This window comes from Meleagris gallopavo, chromosome 6 (assembly GCF_000146605.3).
Source record: "Meleagris gallopavo isolate NT-WF06-2002-E0010 breed Aviagen turkey brand Nicholas breeding stock chromosome 6, Turkey_5.1, whole genome shotgun sequence".
Lineage (NCBI taxonomy): Eukaryota > Metazoa > Chordata > Aves > Galliformes > Phasianidae > Meleagris > Meleagris gallopavo.
Genome location: NC_015016.2, coordinates 38,586,208 through 38,612,444, shown reverse-complemented (window position 1 = coordinate 38,612,444; position 26,237 = coordinate 38,586,208). Strand labels below are relative to the sequence as shown.

At 42.6% G+C, this 26,237-nt stretch overlaps 1 protein-coding gene across 6 annotated transcripts in view; it reads right to left on the bottom strand.

Annotated features, from left to right (window-relative positions):
* TGFBR2 (transforming growth factor beta receptor 2) overlaps positions 1 to 26,237 on the bottom strand; it is a 72,600-nt gene that overhangs the window by 8,689 nt on the left and 37,674 nt on the right. For 4 of the 6 annotated variants that reach the window (XR_002116150.2, XR_004160153.1, XR_004160154.1 and 1 more), the window contains exons 4-8: positions 20,668 to 21,467; positions 16,401 to 16,542; positions 7,663 to 7,790; positions 2,317 to 4,255; positions 1,303 to 1,477 (exon numbers count right to left, since the gene is read on the bottom strand). Coding sequence is in view for 2 of the 6 variants with exons in the window: in XM_010712891.3 (XP_010711193.1) it covers positions 4,076 to 4,255; positions 7,663 to 7,790; positions 16,401 to 16,542; positions 20,668 to 21,467 (1,250 nt within the window). In the remaining 4 variants the exon portion in view is untranslated. Of the gene's footprint in view, positions 1 to 1,302; positions 1,478 to 2,019; positions 4,256 to 7,662; positions 7,791 to 16,400; positions 16,543 to 20,667; positions 21,468 to 26,237 lie in introns of those variants that run through there. The other 2 variants (XM_010712891.3, XM_010712889.1) reach the window with 1 other exon arrangement.

The window sequence follows — 26,237 nt, the reverse complement described above, 5'->3', positions numbered from 1 at the left end:
CTCAGGAGTTGGGGCATGATTTTTTTCCACTGTTTGTGGCTTTGCCATTAACAGCTGGAGATGGTCAAGCAGGAGTGAAATCCCTACTGCACTGGGAGTGGTACACAGAGCCAGTTTCTGCTAGGACGCTTGGCCATCCCCGTTTAGACCACTGCATGGGTCAGTAGTAACCCCAGAAAGAGCTTTCTGCAGTGCAGTTTGTGTACTCTGGTGCTAAAATTCTGATTGACAAACATAGGGGTTGGAACGGAATGATTTTTAAGGTCCCTTCCAACTCAAGCCCTTCTGTGACTGTGATTTATTATATGACTCTGTGATTGATTCTACGACTATGCTATTTAAGAGCTGCTCAGATAAAACTATTGAATACCCTATTTAGGATAAGAAAGACGGCAAATGACTTAACCAAAAATGAAAAATTAATGATAGCATACTTAATTTCACAGATGTTGTGTATTTCAACTCTGAAAGGCCTCTGTAGTTTCCCTGCTACATTTTTTAATACAATTTGTATTTGCTTCTGCAACACTCATTTGCCCCATCACACCAAAAAGACACTGACTTTAATCCAGTCTAAACAGGATGTCAGGGCTTGAAGATCTTTGCACAGTGCATGGCCAGCCTCCCCAGCCCATGGCAAGCAGTGAGGGCAGAGCCACGACTGGGGCAGGGCACTGCTCTAAATAAATCATACAAGCATGCAGTCATTTGAGTTGGAAGGGGCTCTTAAAGGCCTTCTAGCCCAACCCCCCTGCAATGAACAGGGATGCATACAGCTACATCAGGCTGCTCAAAGCCTGGTCCAGCCTGATCTTGAGCGCCTCCAAGGATGGGGCACCCACCACATCTCTGAGCAACCTGTGCCAGTGAAAAACTTCTTCCTTATATCCAATCTAAATCTTCTCTCTTCTAGTTAAACCCATTTCCGCTTGTCCTGTCACAACAGACCCTCCTAAAGTGTCTGTCTCCGTCCTTACAGCCCCCCTTTAAATACTGAAACACACTCTCAGGTCTTCCCACAGCCTTCTTTTCTCCAAGATGAACAGCCGCAGCTCTCTCAGCAAAAATATGTTTTTGGGCTGGTGAGGGAGATATCCAGCTCTTCTCATATTCATTGGTTTCTCATGCTCTGTGCACGGCCTGCAGAGGAGGAGCAGCAGGCTGAACACTGAGCACAGCGCTGAAGCCGTGTGGCACAAACACATTAATCACACCCTTCCCCGTGACACAGATTTAGTGCACTGTCTTCTGGCTCGCTTTAATTCCAGAACCAAAAGAGCAGAGGATTAACAAAGACCTTACCTGTGCTCTAACAATAGGAGAGAGTCAGCTATGAGCCCACTTATGTCCCTTCCCTGTGACCAGAGAAGGTATTACATGGTGAAGGAATGGCCACTCTGCATCCCTTTGCTGGTGCTCTCCAGGCAAGACAGCAGCACAGAGGGACACATGCAGGGGCAGCTGGACATCCAGGCATCTGGTGAAGAGGAATGAGAATAAATCCTTTTAGGATAGGGATCATTTTAGCAAGAGCCCCCTCCTTATTCTAGATGCTCCAGAGATAAAAGACAAATTTGAGTCGGTGTTATTTTATTTGCAGCAATAAACATTTGATTTATACAAAACAACGAGAACAAAAAGCCCCCCGAACACTGTTTACAAAGCAAGTTAAGTGCTTGAAACATTTGATAAAGGAGAGTATATAATGTTCACATTCCTATTTCATACATGATGTACAGGTGAAGTATTCCTTAAGAGAATTAAAAAAAAAAAATCCCCTTTACATGTAGTAGTAAAAAAAACCAACAAACAAAAAAAAACAAGAACAAAACAAAACAAAAAAGGAAATAAATGTGTCAGTACTGTCAGTAACCTCTGGATGCCATTCCCTGACCTTCAGTGCGGGTGGAGGGAGAGAAAGCAGCCACGGCTGCCCTCAGCACCCCCAATCCTGCTGTGCAGCACACAGCAGTGCCTCGCTAGATGGCAGTGGTCCCGCAGCTGCATCACTTTCCTTGCTTTTTTTTTTTTTGGAAATGCAAATCCCTCTCCCCTCAAATTTGACACTGTCCTCTGAATCCTGCTGTAGCTGCTAAGATTTTGCTCTTCTCTGTTTAAATATTTCTGAGCAGTTCAGTTAAAACAAAATGAATGGAGATACAATACCATTTGAAATGAAGTACTTTTCACTGCCAGTCAGTCTGAGCTCCTATTTAAATGAGCATGATTCCCTACTGACTTAATCGGCAGTATCTTCTAGACTAATATCAACATTTATTTGTCAAAGGTATTCAGCGAACTGCACCTGATACAGACCTGTATGAGACTGCTCTGTGCTCAACTCCTGGTTTCCACAGCCCGCCTACATGCTGCACAATCAACAAGTACAATTAGCAGACTGGCATGGTTAGGCTGGTATTTTACAAGTCATATAACTAGAAGGATTATCACAGTGGAAAGGGGATAATCAAAAATAAATGAAAATGCTCACCTGTATCTTAGGCTCACAGAAAAAACTCCAAAGGAAGTGACCTCCAGAAAGAGACCCTTCCCCAGTGGAGTCAGCCCTTAAATGGAGTCTAAGAGAGGTGCAGCCAGGCTCCACCCCATCTGGTCACACAGCTGAATCACATCACCCTCACCTGTGCTCCATGGCTGACTCAGTGCTTGCCTCAGGTGATCAATCAGTGGTTCAACAGTTCCCATACGCATGGCAAGGGAAGAAAAAAGTGAAACATCACTGCAGAACTCCTGAAGACAGAATTGTTAGCATTATTAAACGCACTGATGTCATTTGTATAAGTTTACATATGTCAACTGTCCTCCTAAACATTCTGGATAACTAAATTCCCACTACCCTGCAGAGAAGAGGGCAGGATATGCCATGAACCTGATGCCATGGAGCCTTCCCTCACCTCTAAGATCCTTGTGTGAAAGCAAAGGCACAGGGTGTTGTCTCTTGCTTTTCTCTAGAAAGCGTGGAACAGTCAGGCTGTGGTATGTCAAGCAATTAGATATGCTGTACTAGGAAAAAGTTATTTGTTCTCACAGCAACGCAATCAAGGTAAAAGGAAAAAATAAGTACAGTCTGCGTTCAGAATGCAGAGCAAATATAAAACATCTGCTTGGATTACTGCTGGACGCGTCTTGTTGTGTGTGGTTTGGGGGTCAGGAAGGGAGGAGGGGAGAAATCTCATCCCACTGCTATTTTGCAACCTGCTTGCAAGCAGCATGAACTCAAAGCAATAAACACGTAACACTAATGACCTCTGCAAGGAAACACAGGTGGGAGGGACCAAACCTCCTCACGTTCCCTTCCACAATGAGAGGCTGTGAGGACCTTGGGGTTAAGGCAAGAGGGTAAAGACATCCCCGAATCTTCCGAAAAACGCTGCAGGCAGGAGCGTATAGTTACAACTGCAAAGCCAGATCTGTCTCCTTGCTGTGAGACCGCTGCCTCAACTGTTGTCTCCTGGGCCACAGCTGGGTTTGTGCAGCACATGCTTCAAAGCCATCTTCTTATTGCTCCTTGTTCCTATCTTTTTGGCAGAGTGCTTAGTGCACAATTGCTAGTGTCCTGATACACCAGTCTCCCCGGGTGCTTTCCCAATGGGGAGGGATCTCTAATGCACAGGTAATTTCCTGCAAGCATTTTTTAAACTCTTTTCTTCAGAGCATGGCTGTTTACAGATATATAGATAGATATATACATACACAGACATTTTTAATATATATGTATATATATATAAAAATAGCAATTTCATAGTTATATACAGGCATTATTAAAGTGCATAATGTTATTGGCTATTCTCAAATCTCATTTCCTGAGGAAGTGCTAACAGACTTAGCTCCTCCTATGACATGACGCCGGCTGCCAATGCTGGAGTACGACACCCACTCCCTGGCTTTTAACTCCCATGCATACATCTCCCTGCCCAGAGCCACAGCTCAATGGGAGTAGTGACAGCCTCAGTCCTCCAGGAAGCAAGTCAAGGCACCGATCGTGACTTCTTCCTCTGCCAAGGTAACGTGCTTAGGAGTAACCTCCCTCCATTCCGGAGCTCTTGGGTGGGTGCTACTTGGCAGTGGTCACGGAGCCGTCCTCGGGGATCTTCTCCTCTGAACAGCTTCTCCCTGAGAGCTTGTCGTGGTGCTTGAACTCACTGAAGCGCTCCGCCACGCACTGCGCCGTGAGCCGAGCCTCGGGGTCGTGGTCCCAGCACTCGATAAGGGTCTCACACACCATCTGGATGCCCTGTGGAGAGCACAGAGAGAGCACTGTAGTGGGGACAGCCACCGAGCCACCGCTAGTGCGTGCTCATAAGAGCCGGCTTGGGTGTCCTCAGAAGTCTAGAGAACTGTTGGCATGCCTGCGGTGACAGAACAGGTCCCAGAGGTGCTCAGTGGGCTCTGCTGTCATTGAAATGGGGATACGGTACTCTTTTTTTTTAAAGAAACCCTACAACCTTACGTCCAGTGGCTCCAATGACTGGTAATGGCATTTCTAGACACAGAATCACAGAATCCTTAGAATTGAAAAGGACCTTTAAAGGCCATGCAGTCCAGCTCCCCTGCAATGAGCAGGGACATGCACAGCTAGATGAGGTTGCTCAGGGCTTGATCCAGCCCAGCCTTGAAAGTCTCCAGGGACAGGGAATCAACCACATCTCTGGGCAACCTGTTCCAGTGCCTCACTACCCTCCCTGTAAAAGACGTTTTGGTTTGGACCAGTAGAATCAAATAGTTTTTGGTCTAAAAAATACAATCAGAATAGCTGAATAACAACTTCCCACTCAACCCATCCCTTCGCATGGCTGAATCCTATTTGTGTTCTGTTTTTTTTTTTGAACAGAATTCTGATTGCCAGCAATATCAGGCCTGACATCAGCCTTTATGAATTCTCCACAGACAAACTAAAACTGTGTGCAAATATGGGCCGCAGTCCCACAAACACTTAAACACATGTCACTCACAGATGTAACTATTTAACCTTCATTTCAATGCTGATGCGCATGTTTACAGGAGCAAAAAAACAGTTGCATCTTTGTAATGCATTTTGTAAACATGAGGTATTTGCCAGGAAATTGTGTGCTTTGCTTTACAACACTAAAAGCCCACTAAGAGGGATTTATCTTAAACTTCTTATTTAAAAAAATAACATTTCACAACACTACATTAATTGCATAATTTACCTAATTGTGATGTTGACTGATGTCAATGTTAATAGCAGAACGTTACTGTCTGTATACAAATAACATTAGTTTTCTGATGACATTGAAATTACAAGCAGTAAATTAAATTAAATATTAAACATTAACTTGAAATCAATAGTGCAACAAATCTCATTAAGGGGAAAAAAATGTAATATGTAAATCCATTCCAGAATTTTATCACGATGAATAATGAGTTCATTACGAAAACACGACTGCAGAGGAAGGAAATGAATATGGAAGAGCTATTACAGTAAAAGCAACTTCTGTGGAGTTCAAAGCAGATCCTCAGCTGCTGCAAACTGTCACAGCCCCGCTGAAGCTCATGCGTCACTGAGTTGTAGATAGCGCAGTGTGAAACGCTGAAGGAATTCAGACAAAGGGAATTAAATCCACCTTCACTAAATGTCCTGGGAGGGTGTTATCAGGCATTCACTTCCTGCCTTATACTCCTAATTGAGCCCTGCTGGAGCCAGCTGTGCCCACTCCAGTTACACACAAACACAGGCAGCACATCCCAGCTGGCAGGACATCCTGTGCTGGGCAATGTGGGTAGCACCAACTGCCCCCAGCACTGCTAGGACCCTGAGCCTAACACGTGCAAGGAGCTGCTGGTGCTCCTTCAACAAGGCGCGACCAGCCGTGTTGCTGCTCCTACTGCCATGCCGGTGTTGCCTGAAGGAGTAGCTCAGCCCTGAATGCACACAGGTCTCTTGGCCATTTAACGTTACCCATGGCCTGCTCTAAGTATCAGTGACTTCTGCTTCATCGATGCCTTTGCCATCTTCTACTACATGTATGTCATCTGACTCTTCCCAAATGCAGAGCAGAAATATTTGCTGACAACTTCTGCCTTTACCTTAGCATAAGCAGCACAGGAAGTGATGGATTGATACTAAGTTAGATTTCCTTTTGCTCTTGAGAAAACTTACTGACCTCAAGTCTACTGATTACAGATCTTCCTGTTGTTCTTCTATTTCCCTAATCGGTTCTCTTTATTTTTTTTGACACGTTAAGACCATGACTTTGGAATATTCTCAGAAATGTTCTCACATTGTTCCTAATTTTAAGCATTTTCTTCAACTTTTTTTTGCTCCCCAGTGACCTGGCTCAGGATTCTTTCCTGCTTTGTTAACTGGGCTCTTCTAAAGTCTCACATGTTCACTACTGGTTTGGACTTCCTTTTACTTTGTGGAAAACAAACAGCTGCAGTCAACTCCTGATGACTTCTACCTGTTCATACATAATTTGAAAAAAAATAAAAATAAAAATTGCTATCTTCTACTCTATACAGATGAGCATGAATGTAACCTCACCTTCCCAGTTCAACAGATTGGTTAGAAGACAGCTGTAGCTATAGATCCTAGAAAGGCCTTTCAGTCAAAGGCCTTTCAGTACTGGCAATATCGGTTATTCAGATGTCCCTCAAAACACAGCTCTCCTCTCCAGTGAGAGCATCCCTCCTCAATAACCCTGCTCATTACAGATGACAGGTCCAGGAATGGCGTGCACTCTGCCACAGTCATCAGGCAGCAGATGTGTTGCTCCCGGTTGGAGGAATGACTGATTACAGCCACTCACACGGCCTTTCCTAATTAAGGGTTAGACTATAATTTTAACATTTCAACTAGAATGAAAAAGAAAGGCTCCTTATGGAAATACCAACTGATATTGGATGCCTGGGCTTTTATAAATGTTTGTGATACTTTCCTTTTGTCTGTAAAGACCACTCAACATATTTCATTGATAAGTGGAATGACCAAGCTTCACTTCTCTGATATAGTTCTCATTTTATCTCTTCTGATAAAACTGCTCAGAGCAAAAGTTAAGGAATGCATGCCTTTGGCTCTTTTCCATTCAGCTTTAGCTACTGAGCAATTGGGCTGCACCTATCGCCTAGAAAGTGCCACTGTGATGTGTAAGAACAGAGAAAGCTGACAGAGTGCTTCCCAACATGCCAATGACAGTCACTACACTGTCCTGAATAAAAACAAACCAAATTGCTGACGATTCACTTCCTATTTTCTTAAACCTGTCAACAGCTGGGATGCCAGTATTACTTTTCTCTGTGATAAAGTGCTGAGATTTGTTTTCTCTGCTGATGGAACCCATGTGTAAAGCTGCTCTCTTTGACCTTTCAGAGCCTGCATGCAGTGTACTTTAAGGCCCTAATTATTCTGTGGCTGTCTGGATGACTGTGGGGTCTCAGGTTTCTATTATTTTTTGTTTTAATTTGGTCTCTTTCAAATTACACTGGTGGGCAGCAGAAATCCACAGGGATTTGGGAGCAGGCATGGTGCAGATCACTGTGGTGTCTGAACTATGGGCAGCACCAGCGTCACTACGTGACAGAGCAATGAGTGCAAAAAGAGAGGCCCCTCCTGCTGAGCAGCACACAGAGTTAACGCTCAGGCTTTGGGCAGCAGCTAGATTGGTTTTGTAGTGCTCTTACCTGATGGTTAAGCCAGGAGCTGGGGATCTCAGGTCGCCCTCTGTCTCTTAGGACATTGTCCTTCATGCTTTCCACGCAGGGATGTTCCCGCACTTTAGAGCCGAAGGGAGGCTCATACTCTTTCACTTCTGCCAAGAGAAGAAGCAAACACAAGGGTATTCAGCTGGGCTGCATGTGTGCCAAGTGTGAAGGGAGCTGGCTGTTCTCTGGAGGAGAAGGAGCCACTGATTAGCTGGACAGTACCACCGTTCTGCCTGACCAGCTTCAAACAAAGCAAAGCCAGTTGGCATTTTCAAATATGTTTCAAATGTGTTTCTCCCACACACCCCCTCCCTCCCTTTTTCCTTCCCAGCCAAGTAGACAATTTCCAATTAAACTCTTTAGCACATAATCATATTAGCAACAGTCAGAGCATCAGAGTAACATTTGTGAGCCGTACTGTCTCTGCTGAGGCAAAGCACACAAGGACTTTAAGGTGAATTTTGCTTGAGCCAAGTTTGCAAGAAATGGTTATGCTGGTCCTCCTTAAGTTCTCTGGAGTTTCCACACACTTACCAGGTGAAATATAAACTGAAATCTAGGTCATAGATATTAACGTGCCAGACTGCTAGGAGGAAACAGTTGCTTGAAAAAGACAAAGGTACAACAAGGAACAATGCTGGAAGCTTCCATACTGTCCTTGCTTATTACTGAGCCATTAGTACTCTGCTCTTATTTTAGACCTCTTCCCTAAAATAGGTCAGTTTCAACTGATGATGAAGGGGACACATTTTCCTGTAGGGGCAGCTGCCATTCTAGTTTTTCTGTTCATGTTGCATACTTTCTTTGCTTTTCTTTGGGGAGAGAAAGGAAGAAACAGACATATGGGATCTTTGGAGAAAACTCAAGAAATCTCCAAGAGCGGAAATACTGCAGTAGATGCTGACACAATGTAGAAAATGCTGTGGTTTCTTTGGGAACAGATGGAGTATTTACACACAGGTCTAATGGCTTGCTAGTATTAGATAAAGATTTATGAAGTTGGCCTGTTCTGCTGCCTTTTATTTATTTCTAGGAATTAATTGAGGGCAAGAAAAACTGACGTGTAATCTACTAGGCAGGTTGAAGAATGCGAGTGTCTAGAAGATGTGTGAAGGGAGATGAACGAGATGAGAGACACAGTACTATTGTATAATGTTGCAATCAAAGTTCAAATACAGTGTCCAGTACTGTTCACTTCTCTCGAGGTGCATTTTATAGTAAATAGAACCTCTGAGAAGGGTGATAACAATGATTAAAGGCCCAGAAAGAAATGTCCTGCTAAGGGAAGAGCTGCTAACATTTGACTTTGTTTACTTTGGTACATGATACAATATCAAAGTAATTAATGATGAAGATAACATAGACCAGATCATTCTGATCGTCTTGTCTCATGATGAAAACAAAACTAAAAGGTGGACTTTTCCCCAGAATTTTAGAGACAGGCTGTAGATTTTATTGCTAGGTGATGGCCACAAGGTGAAGACTACACCAGGCTACAGAAAATGAGAGATAACTAAAAGAATAGCCCAAGACACAACAACGAACATTTTGGAAAGGATATTAAACTCCATGCATTAAAGTGTCCAGAGTTAAGCAATCCAACTGCAAACTACCGTGCATGCAGTATGGCAGATTACCCCACAGATGTCTCCCTCCTTTTTCTGTGAACCATTTGGTGCTGGTCATTCTCCATGCAATTTTGTGCTGACTAACTATAGTTCTGAAACACAAGTCCTATCTTCTCATAAGTAGAATACCTTCTTTAAGGCGCAAGGGCCAAAGTCTACTTTGCTTTCTTCGTATCAGTTTCACCCACATTAATCTCAGTTAGAGATGATTCAGCCAAAGTAAATTTACAAAATCTTAACTCTAAAAGTGAAATGGGAAGTTGTCATCTTGCTTGTCAGACCTGGAAGCACAGTAGAAGTACAACAATTGCAAAGCTGATACTTTTGCTTTCAAAGCTGATACTTTTGCTTTCAAAGCTAACCAAGATGGTAGAGATTGCTGAGGAAAACCAAACTGCATGATCTGGACACTGCCTACACATCTCCAGCAGGCATGGTTGCTTATGATAGTAGTCTTGGACACCCACTGTAGTCTCAGAGATCTCCCTGCAATATGCAGCACTAGCACAGAAGAGCACAGGTGAGATGAATACGGGAGACATGTGGAGCAGTGGGACCTGTATGGTATGATAATAACATGTTTTGAATGTTCTCAGGATTATGTCAGTTACTTCTAATATGAAAAGGCCATCTTGAGTGCGTATACACTTTTTTTTCAATGACTCCCTGCAAGCCAGGCTCTAGTTTTGCCTACTGTGTTTGTCTCAAAGGAATGTGAGTGACAAATCAAGGGAAGCTGTCCAGTGCTGTCTGTTCCCTCTCACCGAACTTAAACTGAAGGCCGTTGAGGTTTACAAGACTGTTCACTTTTTAGAATCATATAATCAAAGAATCATGGAATCACAGAATCATGGAATGGTTTAGGTTGGAAGGGACCTTTAAGATCATCCGGTTCCAACATCCGTACTATAAGCAGGTACACCCCTCTCTAGATCAGGCTGCTCAAAGCCCCATCCAGCCTGGCCTTGAACGCCTCCAGGAAAGGGGCATCCACAACCTCTCTGGGCAGCCTGTTTCTCACAGTAAAGAATTTTTCCTAATATCTAGTATAAATCTACTCTCTTCCAGTTTAAACTATTTTCCCTCCCTCAGTCGCTACATACCCTTATAAGAAGTCCCTCCCCAGCTTTCCTGTAGGCCCCCTTCAGGTACTGGCAGGCCACTGCAAGGTCCGCTGGAGCCTTCTCTTATCTAGACTGAAGAGGTCCAGCTCTCTCAGTCTGTCTCATAGAAGAGGTGCACCAGCCCTCTGCTCATCTTCTTGGCCATCCTCTGGATCCACTCCAACAGCTCCATGTCCTTCTTGTGCTGGGGGCCCCATAACTGGATGCTTCAGCTGGGGTCTCACAAGAGAACAGAGGGGCAGAATCACCTCCCTCGACCTGCTGGTCACACTTCTCTTGATGCAGCCCAGAATACAGTTGGCCTTCAGGGCTGCAAGCACACATTGCTGGCTCATGTTGAGTCTTCCATCAACTGACACTCCCAAATCCTTCTCCTCAGGGCTGCTCTCCAGCCATTCTCTCCCATATTTCTGCTTGAGATTGCCTCTACTTGGTGAAAGGGAAAGCCTTCCTGGGGAACTATAGGTTTCTAACACATTTACTCTGTTCAAGAAATTCCTTCTATGCTGCAATTTTTTTTTTCAGATTTGCATTTTTGTTAAGAAGGAGAAATTGAGGCCAGATACTAGTTCTCTGTAATGACTTCATAGTAACACAGTTGTGCTTTTCCTCACTCTGAAAAGCATGCAGCATTTTCTCGCTACTTATTATCTTGCTTCTCTCTCCTTCAAAAAGAAAAGCCAACTGAATCCTTCTGCAATAAATCATCCATATGCTGTGGAATCTCAGGTGTCAGACACATTTTGGAGTAATAGCTGAGGTTATTCATGGATCATGTTGGCATGCTACAGTAGATGTAATAGGTGTCAATTTGAGGCTTGTTGCTAGATACTTGTGCACAGCTATATACAGATGCTGAATCTATTTTTCATGACTTAAATGTTTCGTCTGATTGTTTTCAGACCAGTCAGACACTAAAAATGACAACTGGCTGAAGTACCATAAATATCTCAGGTATTCTGAACCACAGCACTTTTAGTATTCAATAATGGAAGAGTTTCTTCAACTTTAACCTCTCGCATTTAATCTTAATGGTTGTGAGCTACCTTGCACTAATAATCACTGTACCTCTGCTTCCCTTTGACACCAGCATGGCTATAACTCAGAAAGGCTGGGACTGGATTTTTAGCCCCGGAGACATTACTGAAAATCTATTTGTGCTTGATGAATGCTATAGAACATTTGGCAGTGGACTCCTGATGAAAGTATGCCTCTTGCATGTGATCTTATGCTCTAAGCTGTTTGCAGTGAGATTTTCTTCCTTTAAGTCAAAACTGCACTCCTGCAAACCCATCTACACTCCCCCATGTTATATGTCTTGCTATGTTTTTAGTGGGACATCTCCTCATGCTGGAAGATGAAGGCTTACTTGAAGAATTAAAGCAGGAGTGAGTAGGAAGAAGGCTAGCGAGAATCAGCTGTGGAGCACAATCCAGTGCAGTGATCTTATGTTTTGGAACTTCTGATCCTTTTGAAAAATCCCTTAATTTAGAGCATAGGAGGGAAGAGCCACAGAGGGGATAAATCAGCTGATGATGCAGTTACTGTGATAGCTTACATACACACACACACATCTGCATGTGCATGCAGATTGTGTCTTTCCTCATGCTAGAAGAATCTGGGTGGTGGGTCTACATAGCTGTTGCACAAAGGGACTACGCAGAGGCTCAAAGCCATTTCAAGTTCAAGTTTAAGGAGTTGTCAGATGCTTACCTCATATTTTCCCTAGGTTTCTCAGATCCACTCCTTCAGAATATGAACGCTAGCTGGAAAGTGTGAGGATGCCCTGGGATGAACAGTGCTGTTTTCCTTGCACAGACATGTTTTAAGTGATTCCACATCTGATGATCAAAGACACAGTCACCTTTCCAAAGGGCTAGGAGTGTACAAGCTCTGCCATAAGTATGATTACAAGCTGCTTAGTCATTGTATGCTAGATCCTGAGGTGGGAAAGTAGAGGAATACAGCATAAGAGTGCCCTGCAGAGTGATCTTACCTACTGCTATCTGGGCTTGCTGAAGGACAGCACTTAGTACTGTGGTGACACATAGAGAATTTCTGAGATCCAAGCTACTGTTCCACAACAGTGGTGACACTGCCCTTTGTGGGTGTACCAGATGTGGGATGCATGCCACCACATGCCACTGCAGTGCAAACATGCTCCACTGGGATTTCTCCTCACAAAGGAGAGACTTAAACCAGGCCCCTGCTGCAGAGGCCTCAGGCCTGATGCACAAGCACAGACCTAACACACAGGCACAGCCCCACTGCACAGGCTATCAAAATGTTCCCTGCTGCCAGAAACTGTCACCTCTGTACACTCAACGTGATGAATGCTGAGCGTTCCCTGAAGCACAAGATGCACAAATGCTTAGCTGCCAAATTGCACCTCTTGGCTGACTCTTTCCAAGCAAGCATAAGATTAACCAGCTCTTTTATTCACATTAAACAGAGCTCTGGTAAAACAAGGCTGCTATTTCAGACACAGCTCTGCTGCTACACCAAAGCCAGCCACCCCTTCAGGCACTGCAACACCGTATGAGCAGCGTCGCCATTTTCTGAGGAGTTTCTCTCCTTCCTCACCAGTCCTGTGCATCCTGAGGCTTTGTTCCTCTCCTTCTCCCTTGCTGCCCCCAGCAGTCCCCTGCCTGCAGCAGCTCTGATACGAAGCAGATGGTTTCCTTTTCTTTCTAGGAGGCTGTCGGAGAAATTACACTTGCCTCAGTTGCTGAAGCTGTGTCGCTCTGAAAGCAAGTGGTTGAGATGAAAATTGTATTTCTCGCAACGTGCAGCATCTGGTGCACAGCTGTTGCACTGAATGAAATACCAAGTTAACGGCAGTGTGGAGCAGCTGAAGTTCTCCCCAAAGTAGTATTGCTGAGTTTCTAAATATGCCTCTTAAATTATACTCCGGTGAAACACCAGTCAAACTCGATATTTGCCTCCGTCTCCCTCTCCCCTGTGCCCCATTTCTGCTTCTCCATATTTAGCACAACAAAGTAACAATGAACAGCATGGCCTTTCTCAAAAGCTGATCCCCACCTGCATATTTATTATGGCAGCTTCACAGTACAGATTATGCTGCTGGGTATTTTTGTTTAAATGTCTGCTGACTGAAAAGGCCTGGCATTCTGCTGAGACTACGCTCGACAAAGCTGCTGCAGTGAAAGGACCTGCCTCCATCACCTCCTACACTCACCAAACACCTCCACACCAACAGACAAATCCTGAGAGCACCCTTTGTAGAAGAAATAACTCACCCTACCTTTAGCATGGCAATTAACCCCTCCTTTCCCATGCTTTCCCCCCGCAGCATCAGGCTGCTCTCTGAACTTCCCTGGTCCTTCTCTAGTGTGAGAGAGCCCACACTGCAGAGAGGCCTGCACTGGGGAGACAGCACTTACATCTTTTTAGGTTCCTTTGGAAAGGCTGCAATTAGGTCAGTCTGCCCTGGCTTACATGCAAAGTCATTTCTCTCAGCACCTACCAGGTCAGGAAATGGAGGGGTTTGCATGAGCGGAGGCAGCTCCTCTGAAGGGTGCAGGGAGGGAAGGGAGCCTCACTGGTGACAGATGGGAAGAGAAAGCAGAGAGGGAGCTGCAGTCATGAATCACTGTATGGGTACTTCACCAGCTGGTTGCAAAGAGAGTCAGACTGCACGAACCAAGAGAAGATCAAAGAAGGGAATGAGAGAAACCGTGCAATGCTGCTGTAGCTCAGTACCATCGACAAGATAAGGGAGCTGCATCCTAGGAGTTATATTTAGCTGCTCTGGTTGAAGACACTAAGCCCAAGTCCTACCCACTACAGATCTGCCCAAACTTCTGTGGTTTCAGTGGGGAGTTCAACCACCTGGAAAGATGACTGAAGCATGGAAACAAAATTTAAGAAATGTGTTTCTGGAGTTGAGGATGACTGAGAGGGGGAATGAATAGGGAAAATTGGAGGTGGGGCTAAGCTCCAGCATGAAAGCAAAGGGGATGCTTGGCCAGAGAAACATCTCCTTTTCCTAAAATTATTTTAGCTCTTCTTCTCAAGGTTATAACGGGTCAGCCTCTTCTGTCTAAACACACTGGTGATTTCCCTTCCTTATGAAACTCTCTTTATATCCTCTTTTAGGCAGTTGCCATCTGAGAACAGCAGCAACAAGGTTTGTTCTTGCCACAAACTCCATTTCATTGTACTCAGCAAATATGAACAGCAACAGACTCAGGCACCAGTGAAGATAAAAGAGTCCACAGTGAACAGCTCATATTTATATTAATAAGGTGAGTTCCTAAATGCAAGAAACAGAGAGAGCTCAAGACAGAGCAGAGATCCTTTTTCTCAGGTTTTAAATCTTCTCAGCTGCACTTACAAAGTGCTAATGAAAGGCTGAGGTTTTGCCAATGCATTTAGAAACATACATAACCACTGTTAAATGTGGATAGGTTTGCCATGGAATATGCTAGATTTCAAAAACGTTCAGTTTTTGGAGCACCACATGTTTTTTTCCTGAAACATTTGACCAAAAAAAAAAGGTTTCACGCATTTCTGCTAGCACTAGCTATTTGCACACCCTGCTTTCCCGGCAGGGTGCAAACAGGGGCAAAACTGTTTGCCCACACTGCAGCCCACCCACAAAGACCAAATGCTGGTCAGACTGAGCAAGAGACTGAGATGCAGGCATTTCTACCTCCTTCACACAAACATCATGATGCCAAACTGCTTCTGTGCAGAGTGGCCTCAGAGACCTCCATGGATAGACAGCCTTGTGGTATCCCATGGATGTTAGCAGAGAAACAAGGAGCAGCTATATTCATCTTCCAACAGGACATTGGTTTCTCTCCTGTACACTACGTTCCCCATACTGTAGTGCTCTACAGACTGTCCTGTCTCTGTTGCAGCCCTTTAAGACTCAACTGTGGCAAGTCCAATGAAAAGAGAACATATGTGGTTCTGAGAGAGAGGTAATAAAAATAGTCACATATCTACTGTAATATCCATGTTAGTGTTATATGCAACAGCCCTGTTTCTCAGACTGCCTGGACTTTTGTTAAAATGATTGCTAGACAATACAAACAGACTGAAAAAAATTATATGTAACAGTCTCATTTTAGTTCCTAAAGTTAAGGTGAAAATCTTCAAATATGGCAATATGTAATGCAGAATCTCAACAGCAACTTTTCAGATTTCTAGCACATACTAGCATAGCAAACTGGGAATTTTGGGTCAGCTTTAGGCAAAGTAGAAACGGAGATTTTGTTTCAGTGAACAAAGTCTGAATATGAACAAGCACAGTAGCTCTTCTTGGAGCTATTTTGACACTCAGTTACACTTATTTTTGTTACTGCACTTTATACAATGAACATCCCTTGGTTTCTCATATGGATGATCTCTTGCAACATCCCAAAAAACGATGAGTGGCAGTTATGGATTTCACAAAAGCAGAAAAATTTTTGAACCCCCTATGATGGCTCTTACTGAAATGATAATTAGTAAATATGACCCTCATTAGGTTTCAGAGTTAACATTCCGTGAAGGCAAATGGGGGACAGTTATCACTTCTTGGTTTAATATTTCACGAATCATTTAGGTTAGAAAAGACCTCTAAGATCATCAGGTCCAAGTGTTTCAAATATTCTTATGTTAACAATTATTTTGGGAGAGGACAGGCAGACTGAGTCAATCCACAGCTACTCAAGATGCTGAAGTTTAAAAAAAACAGGCATTAATAACCTTCAGAAATGGCTTACCTAGCAGCAAATTTACCTTTACAGCAACGGGGGAGCAATTTCCTCATGCTTTCAGGAGCTTGCCCTTGAAGCCTGCTCATACACACTTACGCATCTTATATTACTGACGGCCTGTTAGCTTACAGCAGCCAGGCACACTAGAACAACAAAGAATTGTCTACACACAGACAACCACAAGAGCACTTCTACCCAAACATACTTTTAGAGATAAGAAAACCGATGGTGCTTACCTCCAACACCATTACAGCGAGATGTCATTTCCCAAAGGACCAAAGCCATGGAGTACACATCTGTTTGTTTAAAGGACTCCATGTTCTCAAGGTTCATCCTGGACTCCAGGACCTCAGGGGCCATGTACCTTGCTGTGCCAACCTGCAGGAGAGCAAATATGGGAGAGCTCATGAGCTGCAATTGTAATTCATACTTTGGATTCTGCTGTGATTTGACTTCAGCTTTCATAGAAACGGTGCCATTTGACACGTATCCAAAAATGCAAGCCATACTTGGCACAGATTATGCTTTCTGCTGCCAAAAGAATCTGGCATTGTCTTGACTACCAACTTTACTTGCACCTCCCTTGGTAAAGAAAAAATGATAAAAGCAAAGAAACAAACAAACAAGAAGAACGGCGGCCTTTTGTAGTTCCTTAAACAAATGTTTTTAATGCTGACAAACTTTCTCACTCCTTGGCTGTTCACTGAGATAAACTCTGTCCTCTGGGCCTGGAGCAATTCCCACTGACCAAGTGATTTTCAGACGAGCAAGAAACTCACTGTATTCTTTTGCACTGCATTATAGAGAGAACTGTTTCTTTTCAAAGTCGTCTTAAAATGAGAAAGGTAAATATAGGCGTGGTACAAGAAAGCTGATGAAGAAGAACTGAATGCATAAGCACGCATTTAAAGTGAAACCAAAAACTGGCCCCTTTTTGTTTGAAAAGTCATTCCCATAAAGTTTATGCATATTCAATAATTTTCAGCAGTGATTTTAGCAGCTTTGCTGCAGTCTAGATTATGACCTTACATTACTGATGGCAAAATTTAAGTGTTCTTATCATATGAATAGATGTAAGGAATAATTACTGGATCTCTGAGCAGTTGATTTCAAAAAATAAACGCATAAAAAAATTGCTCTCCTCTCCTCACCTGGAAAAAGTCCAAAAATAGTAAGATCAGGCAAGGACAGCTTCAGATAGGAGACTGCTTAATCACAAAAAAAAAGAAAAAGCAGAAGTGGGTGATGCAGTAGGATTTGTGGTTAAAAAGGGCTATTTGTAGAGCGCACTACAGCCATCAGTCCAGAGCTTGGTGGCAAGCAGGACTACAAAAGAACATTTCATTTATTGGGTCTGCAACAGAAGGCAGCTACATAGTAAATGCACAGTCTCCTACAACATGTGTTTGGCATGCTTCTGGAAACACATCTTATCATCCCGTACAAATGGGAAACAGTGCCACAAAAAGTGTAATGCTCCCTAAGAAAACAACAGTACAGACCAAGGACATTGCTTTGTCATAGGACTGTGCAACATCAGAGAATTTATTTGTTAAAGATATACAAATGGTTGCAGTACCAAGGCATTTATTTAGAGAATAGCAAAAAAAAAGTGTGTGAAATCAGTCCAAAAGTTAAATTCTCTGTTGTATGGAATCTGTGAAAATTAAGGCCAAATATGAGCAACACCAACACATTAGAGGTTCTTGGGATAACCATGTCCCAGCAGCACTGAGTTCATCAGCACTTTCCTGCCCTATTGAACATGAACACACGGCAACCCTGCAGCAGAGGCTGCTCCTAGCGCCATCCCTTCCCAAACATACAGCTTCTCTCCAAAGCAGATTCCATCAAAGTATTAGAAAAGATTCTGGCATACTATGCCCCAAAATTCCCCAGCCCCATATCCTGCTGTTTTTTTTCATTCAGAGTTCATGAATGTTAATGTTCATGTTACAGATAATCAACATTGTCACAAAAGCAGTTCTAGTTTTGCAACATTTCACGCTCTCCTTGCAGCAGTTAAAATGATTCTGCAGCTTTGCTGCACAACTGAGGCGCTGTTCCACTCTGCCTCTGTCCTTCTATCTGAATTTAGATTATGAGGTCTTTGGGTCAAAGATTCTTTCCCTACACCTTGCAAAACTTGAGTTTTGGGTCCAAATATATTTCAGACACTTTCTCATTGCAAAGACCAGTCTGTTTTCTGTTCTTCTCTTCCAAAACTTCCAGTGAGGGAACATTTTTCTTCCTGCAGTACTTTTCATAAAGTTTGTGACTTTTGGAACTTTTATACTGAAAACCTTACATTTCTTTCAAGTCGTTTGAGATGTTTTGTGCCTTGAGGTGTGTCACTCAGAGGGGCAGAGGCTATCCCTCTCTGTGTGATTAGGAAGACCATCTGTTATAAGGCTGCCGATGCTGCCAAGATGAGGAACATCTGGCCTTGCTGGCAAATAGCAGTCCTCTGAACACAACAGGACATGGGTCCAGATTTACATATTCAGATTAAGTAATGTCTGCAAATGTTAGCCATTGTGGACGGCCAAACAGCTAAACTGAAACAACCACAAAGTCTGGGGAAAAGATAGTTTCCAGTCAATCATAAAGAACACTGGTATTGTACAGACAATAATGGCAACATCTGCATCATGCAAAAGGTAGTTGTGCGGATGGGAAAGAAGATAGCTTTGTACTACAAACAACTTGCCTTGAATATTGCAGTCCAAGACTGATCAGAAAAACTGTAAAATACTCAGGCTTTTCTATTCATTTCACAGGAAACCAGAAGCTTCCTTGAATTCAAACATGTGTCAGCTCCATTATATACCTTCAAAAACTAGACCTCCTGATGGGAAGTTTTGTTAAAGTGTAAAAATCAGAAATGATGGCAAATTCTTGTGCAAAATCTCCTTGGCAAAAGCTACGAGCAGTACTGAAGTTGCCATGTTGGCACCTTTGAGTGGGTAGTGCTTGTATGCACAGAAGAAATGAGGCTGAGGTTTACATGGAGTCACTTCACATCATCTTACACTTTGCCATGGAGAAGAATAACGTTAATTTGGTCATCCCAAAACTGATTCAGTGAAGCTAAACAAAGTAAAACACTGAGTCTCGCCATGAGTGCCCAAGGGCATCAATTCTAAAGTAGCAACATGTTCTAGGCAGTACTTCGTTGTCAGTGTTGATGTGGAGTGTGGGAGCGGCAGTATTAATGCTATCTTCCTACTTCCAACTGTCTGTGAGCAATGCCAGAGAAATCGGACTGAAATATGGGTTGGCTTTAAGCAAAGTCTCCGTGGGGTTAAATTTCACAGCCTATGACATACACTGCCAAACACTCTGCTTTTGCTGTACTCCAACCAGTCTTGTAACTGTCAATATGGTACGACTTCACTGGACTCCAAAAAGGTTTGGCACGCTGAAGAGAAATGATATGTGACCGTGAGTGGTGTTTGTGTAATTTTAAATATGCTTTCCTTGGTTATCATTCACTCCTGACTCTTGTTAAGAAACCTTATCAAAATGAGATCAGGGCAGTTCCCTCATACTAATGAGACTTCAAAGATCTTAAGACAAAGATCTTAATTTGATAAACAACAGCAAAGTTCTCACGAACTCAACAAACACTACTGCCTGATGACTTGTCCCTGAAATGTCCCTAAATCAAAATACTAGTTCTACTGAGTAGAAGTCAGTATAAACAAGCATGGTTTGGATACTTATATATAATTAATCATATGTGGTACGTAACTAGGAACATAACTTAAGAAAAGATCTCAACTTCCACTACTGGAGTTTTCATCAGAAGAGAAAATATTTAGAGATATATGAAAAACTTCGAAGCATTCACAAATATCCTCATGGCACGCCTGTGAAATAGATGAGCATTATCCACACTACTTAGTTCAAAAAGCAACAACAGGGCAGTTGTTCTCATGTGACATTACTGCATTTGCTTGCATGTGGAGAAAGTCCCATAATCTTAAGCAGGTTTATTTTTGGCCTTTTAATGCGATTATTTATCTCTCCGTTGTCTGCTTACACGCGCTGAGGACAGAGAGGACTGCCTTCACATATGCTGGGGTATACTGACACAGTAGTTCTACTCACACAAACCTAGTGCTAACAGGCCTGAAAACCGTGGCTTAACCTCAAAACATGAAGCACGCCCTTATCCTGTGTGTACATTGCAGCAGTGTGACAAATAGTAGCTGACAAGCTTTTACATGTTTCGCTGTAAGGGCACAGAAAGGAAGATGGTGTCATATAAGTAGGCTGCTCTTCGATTGGAACAAAATCTTCAATTCCCTCATTGCTTCAGTGTGAGGTTTAAAGCTTATTTGTTTATTGAAAAGAACAAAAATGAGCCCTTTATTTTTGATGATTTTAAGCAAATATGACAGCGCAGGTTTGGGGTTTTTTTTTCCCCTCTTTTCTCCCCAGGAACTGACAGATGAACTGGTACAACATACAACACATCTCCTGAAACTTTTAACGTACCTGACCGCTGTTGGCCAAGTCATCCACAGAGAGAGAAGGGTCCAGCCTGAGGGATAACCCAAAGTCACAGAGACAGCAAGTTAAATCATTTTTCACCAGGATGTTGGAACTCTTTAGGTCTCTGTGCACAATAGGGGTTTTAGGACGACCACAGGGTGTGTGATCACTGTGCAGATGGGCAATCCCTCGGGCCAAGGATCCTCCCAGTTTCCAGAGGTCTTCCCAGCTGATAATGTGCCGTGTGAGGTATTCCTGCAAGTTTCCCCTAGCATGGAAGGCAGTGATCAACCAATACTGTTTACCAAGATCTGTCTTACGCTCCTCTGCAGTCAAGAATTGGAGGATGTTCTCATGCTTAAGGTTTACATCCGAAAAAATGTCTTTCTCGGTTTTCCAGGAGGCATATTCTTCATAGGGGAAGATCTTTACTGCCACAGTTTCATACTGCTCAGATGTGTTTTGCTTCAATTTTGCTTTATACACTTCAGCAAATCTTCCTTTGCCAACAACAATGTCCAGCTCAATGGGCAGCAATTCTGTGTTGTGGTTGATGTTGTTGGCACAGGTAGAGCTGATGTCTGAGTGATCATCATCCAACATAATGGCACAAACATCACTGCAGTCTTTATGTTTCCTGGGCTTAACATTCTTCTCCCAGGCCTTGTTGAGCTTCCTCTTCTTATGAGTGCGGTAGGCATAAAAGATAACAATCACAGCAACAGAAATCACCAACAAGGGGACAAGACTTATGATTGTGACTTTGGAAATTTCATCTTTCTCCTCTGGCTTATGGGGATCATCTGAAAAGAACAGAAGGAAGGAATACATAAAATGAGCATCGCTTTATGTGTACAAGAAGTTGTGAGTAACCTATAACATTTTTCCAGTGTGCCATACACGATTTCCTCCATTAATACAAAGTAAAAAACTGATCACTACTTCCTTATCTCAGAATGTTGTTTTGTACATAGGCCTTCACTTACCAGAACTTCCCTGTTTGATTATTTTACAGGGAGCCAGACCAGAATTAGCAAGAAGCTAATGTAATTTAATAGGTTTGTTTTTCTCTCAAGCTCTCAATACATTACGGACAAAATCTCTTTCCTGAAGACAATAGCCAAAGTCTCCTGTGTTTACTTCAGTGATATATTCTTGACAGATCTGCCCCTTTAACCAGTAATTAAAACAAAACATTAATCTTTCTATGAAAAAAAACTGGATGGATAAGGAAATAGACAATGTAGCATATGAATACTGAATTGTCCAATTACCATTTCAGACCCAATGTATCTCAGTAAGATCCATATAAAGACATCAGGAAGCCTGTCTGTACACAAATACTGCCTGCTAATATTCAAGCACAAAATATATGCCTGCATATAAATCTGAAAAACAGAACTCATTCTCTTACTTTGATATATGAGAAAGAGTACTGCTACAACAGATCCCAACACCTGCACTCGCACAGCTGTTTGAATCCTGCAGGCACAATTAGGCATGTATGGTATATCTGAGAACTGTCACTCGCCACGCACTTTTTGCATGGATTTATGTAACTGAAAACATCCTGTGTGTGTCACTTGCTGGCTGTACACCAGCTACTCTGTTGAAAAACAGTAGATTGCTCATTCCAAACACCTTAGCTGATGCAGCCTATATGTGAACATATTCTCAGGTGAAACACACATGGATAGTGAATAGAAGGACAACAGGGACACATTTTTGAATAGAAATACATCCTGGGAACAGTAAGGAACATATTCTAGTGGTGAGAGATGCCCTTACAACCCTAGAAGCAATCCTTCAAGTTCAAACGTACTGCATTATCATTCTGCAGTGGATGGGATTGATTGGAAGAAGCCCGGAGAATCTAGCATGAAAGGACTAAAAGAACTGATGCTGCAACCAAAATTAAGCAAGCGCTGGCAGCACAATATTGGCAGATGCTTATGACATTGTCACTGGCTCAGGTTCTCCGTATAGAGCCAAATAAGTCAGTAAGAAAAGTCTAACAAGATCTGAAGGGAAATTGTCACTAACCACATTAGTCTCAAGTCTTTCTCAACATGAAGGTGAGCAGTGCTGAGAAGGATGGGGATAAAGAGTTTACAATTAGAATAGGTGATACCTCTGATCCTTCAGTTTCATTTATAATCCCTTTTACATTGGAAACACAGCTGGCAAGCAGCAGGAGCCTTCAGCTATTCAAAGGCAGGTGACAGGACATCTGAAGAGTATGTTCTTTTTTTGGAAGGAGGTCCGAATCCCAAACCAGGATGTGCTTCCTCTGTTTGAAAGGTTCATCAATCAGCGGTAGAGTAAGTAATTCAATCCTAGTATCTCTCACAGGATTTCAAGAAAGAGAAGCACCAACATTTCTAGCACCAACATTCCCAGCTAGCACAGGTTAATTGCATTAATTAGCAGCACTATGCTTCACCTACATAGACATGAATTTATTTCATTCATGCAAATCAACTTCTTAAGTCTAATCCTTCTTCCACACCAATGCAAACCGCAAATCCTTATTCTCAAGCAATTTCCTCCGGTAACAGAACATTAGTACCAAGTCTATACTCATACAATAATCACAGATTACTTGCAGCACTTTTGTCTCTCAATGTTTTTTTTAATGGCCTTTACTGGAGGAGTATATTTAGAAAGTCCAATGTCACTGTCGGTAAACAGAAGATTTACATTGCTTATTCTCACATGAGTTCTTCACTCTCAGGAAATCTACTTTTAAAAGCACTAGGGAAACTCTGGACTCTGGAAGAGGATTGACAGTTGTCCTCTGCTTCCAAGTTCTGGCTGCAAGAAAGCCAGAATTCTAGAAATCAAATAAAGCACTTCTGATGAACATTTAGAGCTCTGCTTTAGTGTGTATTGTTGTTTTTCTCTCCCCTTGCCTACAGAAAAGAATGCTTGAAGTTTGGATTCTGCCCTTGAAACTATGTTGTATGTCATCTGCAACCTATATCATGTGTCCTACTTTTTAACAAAGATAAACATGCCTTTTAAATCACTTTAAGGCCTTCTACTTTGCCAAAGAGTTGCAGTAAGTAGCTCAGATATCTGAATTACAGATATCTTTCTAAATAAGGGAGGAAAAAAAAAAAAGATGTATTAGACACCAGGAAGACTGAGGTAGTTGGGTACATGTGCAGGTCAAACTGAGAATCAATTCACGCAGGTCTCCATTCCTTTACTGTTATGGGTAAACTGAGGGTCTCTGGCTATTCCCACAATGTCTGAGAGTGCAGGCCTACAGCTGAGAAGTCTCTACCAGTCTTCAGAGACTCTTCAGCTCTTCCTCTTTTTGCATAAGGGAAAGCTCTGCTAGTGGTGCAGGGGAATTTCTGGGTAGAATATAGAAACTGTTGATGTTGCAAATGTCTCTTCAAAAAGAATGAAAAAAAATAATCAAAGCAGAAGCTGAGCACTTCCCCTGGGCACAGTATCATCCTGCATCACTGCTGCAAAGTGACACATCCATTTTGGCAGCATCCTGTGGAGGAAGTAGGGAGGCAGGGGGTAAAAAACACATGGCTACATATCTTGCATCTAGGGAGCGAGAAGGGCGTTATGCTCATTCTCTAGTGTCTTAAAAGCTGAAAAGTACCACTCAAGGTTTGGGAAGAGCAAGAATGAGCACCAAACAGAGACAGCTGGGTGTCAGGACTGGCCATGCATAACCTGGACTTAAAAGGAGAGAACAGAGCTTCCCACCAGCAGGATTAAAGGTGACAGCAACAGTGAATAGTTGGTGGTGTTGAGGGTCAGCCCAAGCAAGGCACTTCAGGAACCTCCTCTGATTTTGACTTCTGATATGAGCAAAACAAAACCAGCCCCTCCAGCACAAGCCAAATTTGGGGTACTTCTGAGTTGAATTTGCATACCAAGTCAGGGCAGGATCAAAATGAAGAGTGTATCTGCATGTTTGCATAACGGCTAGCCAACATTTTCTGGCTTGACTGCAGGAATCTAAGAATAAACATGTTCATTGCTTATAAATAAATACCTATGACTCAAACCCCGTAATTTCAAAAATGTGAGTGCAGCTCCCTCTTTCTGGGCACTGTTCTGAGCAAAACCTGTCTGAACAAACAGGCAAGGAAATGGTTAAATAAAACAGCATTTCAGATTTTGCCAACATGCTCCTAAATAACTTTCCCCACCCAGAACTATCATTCAGGCAGATCAGTTCTTTCTCAAGCTTCAAAAGAACCTATTAATATAGCATAACAATAGAGAAGTCTAGCTAAAAGAAAGCTTCCTGTATGCGGTTTAAATTGAGCACAAGCCATCTGCACAACCCTTAGCACTACCTAAACCTTTAGGGAATAGGAGTCAGGTGCCAAGGAGAATGGAAACTGCATTCAGTCACAAGTCTTCAAGGCACAACACTGGTTGCCTGTAAATTCTGTAGGTTTGACTTGATGCCTACAATTGACTTCAGTGTCACTGAACTTTGGAAATAAGAAATAAAACGTCAATAGAACTGAGACCCATGCTCTAATGCACAGGGCAGCACAAGCACACAGTTGTTACTGAAAGAACTACTTCAAAGCCGTTGCTGCTTGTGTTGTTTCCAAAGTTGCTGCCTATTCATCCACTAGTCAATGCCACACAGCAGGGTAAAAATATATTCCATACCAGCAGCACTGAGGCTAGAGATATCGATACTGATGGATTGCAAGATTGTCTAGTGCTTTTAAAACCTTCAGAAACACAGCCACAAAATCTGGACCTAGAGGTGGCCTGTGATCCAGTTATTTTGCAAGCTCCTGAGACACAAAGCAGCCCTTTGAGTTGACTGAAGGACAACTGCGTTTTGCAGCAACTCTGAGGTTTCAGAGTTTGGTTTCAATTCCACGCTGGAATGAAAACTAACACTTTTTGAATGTTTTGTATAAACAGAATTCTGTTCAAATGCTGCAATTTGGCAAGAGATGCGAGTGTTGAATCCCCATCAGTAAGGGGACCAGTCTGGGTTAGGGAGCTCCAAGTTCAAGTTCTGCTCTATTTGATTCAGAGAGGAACTTTCCATCTCTGATAATTCTGAATCAGGCAAAATGTGAGTTTGAATTTTATGCGCTTATTGACTGCTGAGCAAAACTCTGGGCAATAAAATAAGAAGAAAAAAAGTCTGCCCATCTCTTTAGTGCCATTTCCTGGATGAAAACTAATTCCATAAAACACTTTATTTTCAGTGAAACGAAGTTTCAGAGACTCTGAGCAGCTGCTTGTGGTAACTTATTTTACAGAGAAATCCTCAAGTAATAATAAAATTCAATAGTTTATCGTCTCATGTTTCCTCCTGATTCAGGTCTTCTTAGAATTAAAACGGCTCAGAAATCTTCAGCAAAGCATTTTAAGTTGGGAAATGCTGGTTATCAAAACAGAAAATCAATTACACAAGACATTCCTGTACTTTTCTCTGAAACTCATGTCTTGTGAATGAAAGTGGTCTGAAAGCTATCTAACTTCTGTATTTAGAAACTTCTGCTAATTTTATGAGCACTGTTTTTGAGCTTTGTGTAGTGGGGAGATGGGGTGTTGCCTTTTTT